Below are 2,772 nucleotides of genomic sequence, written 5' to 3' on the forward strand. Positions count from 1 at the left end.
GGGACTGGGCGGGGAGGAAAGCGGCCGCCGTGGGCCCGGGCCTCTCCGAAGTGAGCCGGCCGGGCCGGCTGCACTGTGGGCGAGCCTCCGGGATTCCTCGGGCGCAGCTGCACTTGCTGGCAGCACAACTTTCAGGCCCTGGAAATGCACCCACCTTAAGCGTGCAGCTTCATGTTTTACTTTTTGCACACCCGTGTCACCACCACCCAGAGCAACAGAGCAGACCCATCACCCGGGAAAACTCTCCCAGACCGCTTTGCGGGGTACCTTCCTTTCCCACCTTTCTTTCTAGCCCCCAGCCTTAGACGGCCACTCTTGGGATGTCACTGTAGGTTATTTTTGCCTGTTTGGGGGCGGGGGTGGGGGTGGTGCTTCCTGGGCTTAGAATCGTACTATTTCCTTTTCTTTCTTTTTTAAAATTTCCTTTTCTTTCTGGCTTTTCACCCAACACAGTGCAGCTGAGATTCCTCAATAGTTCTCTTGGGAGTGTGTGTGTGTGGGGGGGTGGTGGTGGGGGGCGGTGGACTCAAAACGCCTATGGGAAAATCCCATTGTTTCTTCATTCCATCTGTCCATGAGCATTTTGAAGGCCCCTTGTGTTTAGTAGTTCAGTAGTTTGCTGCTTTTTATTGTACAAAAATACTGCGTTTCGTTTCTTTGCTTACCCGCGGGTGGACACGTGAACTGCTCTCTTTTCTTTGCGGAGGCAGGCAGTTGTGAGTGATAACACCCCGTGTGCTGAGCGAATACTCTGAAGCTGGACTCTGAAGACCAGCGTGGTCTCCGGATGGGAGGAGGACTCATTTACAGGCGACCGTGTGCAGATGGGACAGGTGAAGAGGATGTAACGCCCTTAACTGTTGAAGATCAAAGACTCCAGTGCTCAGTCTGGATTTACACCTAACAATGAGCACCAGCGTCATAAAGGGAGAAAAGCTTAGTGTCAAGGAGCTCGTTCCCTTGGATCCACCATCAACACCCAAGGAAGCAGCAGTCGAGAAATCAATTTACTGCATTGGGCAACTCTGCTGAAAAAGACCTCTTTAAAGGAAGCAGCCGGGATGTCCTGTTGAGAATTTAGGGGCCCCTGCCTCAAGCCAGCGTCTTTATTTTCTCTCTAATCGCTTTTCGTGGTGAATTGGGTGAAGGATTACAAAGAAAATCTGTTTTATATTCAGCAAATCCATACACGTTGTGTTTTGTTTCATGCCATTCAGTGCTGTCCCCACGCTGTACCAGCGCCTAGCCCACTTCCTCCGAGCGTCTGTTTCCGATTTCCCTTCCTCCTCCTCGGCGCTCCGGAACTTGCTTTTGACTAACACTGCCCTGTTGATTTTAAGTAGTGGTTATTCTTTGGAGCTTGGCCTCTAGCTCCCTGAGCCTCTCCATCTCTCAGGAGCCCAGGAGCCGAGGGAGGCCGGCCTTCAGGGGGAGGTCCTCCTCTTTGGCTTTCAGCCGCTGCACCTCAGCAAGCCGACCCCTCCCCCAGCCCCTTCTCCCTAGGGAGACAAGGTGGCTTAGGGTCACTTCCTTCTCCTTTGTGAAGATCTCTCACCCACGGTGGCTCCTTGCTGTCCCACCCTGCCTCCAGCAGCTGCTCTGTCCACCACCTAGTGGTAGAGCACTGTGGTGGACTACGTCATGACAATGGGGAACTGCTCTTATCTATATGGGATCACATGTAACAGCAGCAGCGCTAAAGCTTGGTCAGCATTGAGACTGAAAGATCCATCCGGACAAGGCAGTTGTGGGTGGAAGTGAGAATACTTCGTACTCAGGGACAAGAATACCTTCAAGCGCCCCCTCCCCCTCCGAGAAACTTTGTCAACTCTCTAGCAGACTGAGTGGTTCTGTCCTAGTGAGTGGGTTTCAGTTGATGTTACCATGAAGTCAGGGGGTGGCTGCATTGTTCTCTGGCTCAGGTCACTGCTCAGTCAGGTCTTTTCTCGAGTCTGTTGATCTTGGATTGTTCATTTTGCATATCATTTCTCATGTCCATGTACACTCCCCCCCCACCCCCACCCCCCGTCCCTGGCTTTGGAACAACTGCTGGGGATGAGTTTGCTGCTCCTGTAGCCTCGGAAATCCACAGGGATCGCGAGGAGTCGGCATTGACTCCATGGTAGGAGTTTGGTTGATTTGGGGGCTGGGAATCCGAGGGGCTTTCTTGAGCAAGGCCTGCCAAGAAGCAGAAAGACCCAGTGCTGGATAATTTCTCTCCCAGGGGCCTTCTCCCAGCTCTCCAGCAATTTCCTAAATCCGTAATTCTCAGTGTGTGGTCACTAACTCAGCAGCACTGGCAGTACTTGGGAATTGAGGAGAAAAGCAAATTCTTGGGCCCCACCCCAGACCTACTGAATCCGAAACTTCCAGGTGGGGCTCAGAGGTCTCCGATTTGATGAAGTCCCCTGTTTTCCACTCCATTATCCCCCCTTTCTTGTTTTCTCTTTGACCATCTTTTGAATTACCTACCCTCTCACCTCCAGATCCTTCATGCTGAGAAACTCTCTCCAGCTCCCACCTCCAAACTTGCATCTCAGTCCCTCAGGCAGGCCCACTGAACAAAGGCTCCTCAGCCAAACAGGAGGCCTCCTGCTGCTTTGACTTGGAGCAAACAGGAAAGGGCTGCTGGCTTCTCTTACCAGCTGACCACAACTCATGTCAGATGTCAAGCACCTGCTCAGGGATGTTTGATAGAGAAGGCTTGGGGGAGGGGGTCTTCCGGAGCAATCTAGCTTTTGAGCTCGGCCATCCGTTCTTAGCTTGCTCTCT

At 52.6% G+C, this 2,772-nt stretch overlaps 1 protein-coding gene across 1 annotated transcript in view; it reads right to left on the reverse strand.

The window, feature by feature from the left end:
- The window catches only part of CMTM7 (CKLF like MARVEL transmembrane domain containing 7), a 79,527-nt gene extending 76,992 nt beyond the window's left edge, over positions 1 to 2,535 (reverse strand). Inside the window, exon 1 of the mRNA XM_045297590.1 lies at positions 2,473 to 2,535. Coding sequence (XP_045153525.1) covers positions 2,473 to 2,535 — 63 coding nt within the window. The remainder of the gene's footprint in view (positions 1 to 2,472) is intronic.
- Between the last annotated feature and the right edge of the window lie 237 nt (positions 2,536 to 2,772).

Source organism: Echinops telfairi, unplaced genomic scaffold (assembly GCF_000313985.2).
Source record: "Echinops telfairi isolate 266 unplaced genomic scaffold, ASM31398v2 ScPeMD7_7420;HRSCAF=8458, whole genome shotgun sequence".
NCBI classification, from domain to species: domain Eukaryota; kingdom Metazoa; phylum Chordata; class Mammalia; order Afrosoricida; family Tenrecidae; genus Echinops; species Echinops telfairi.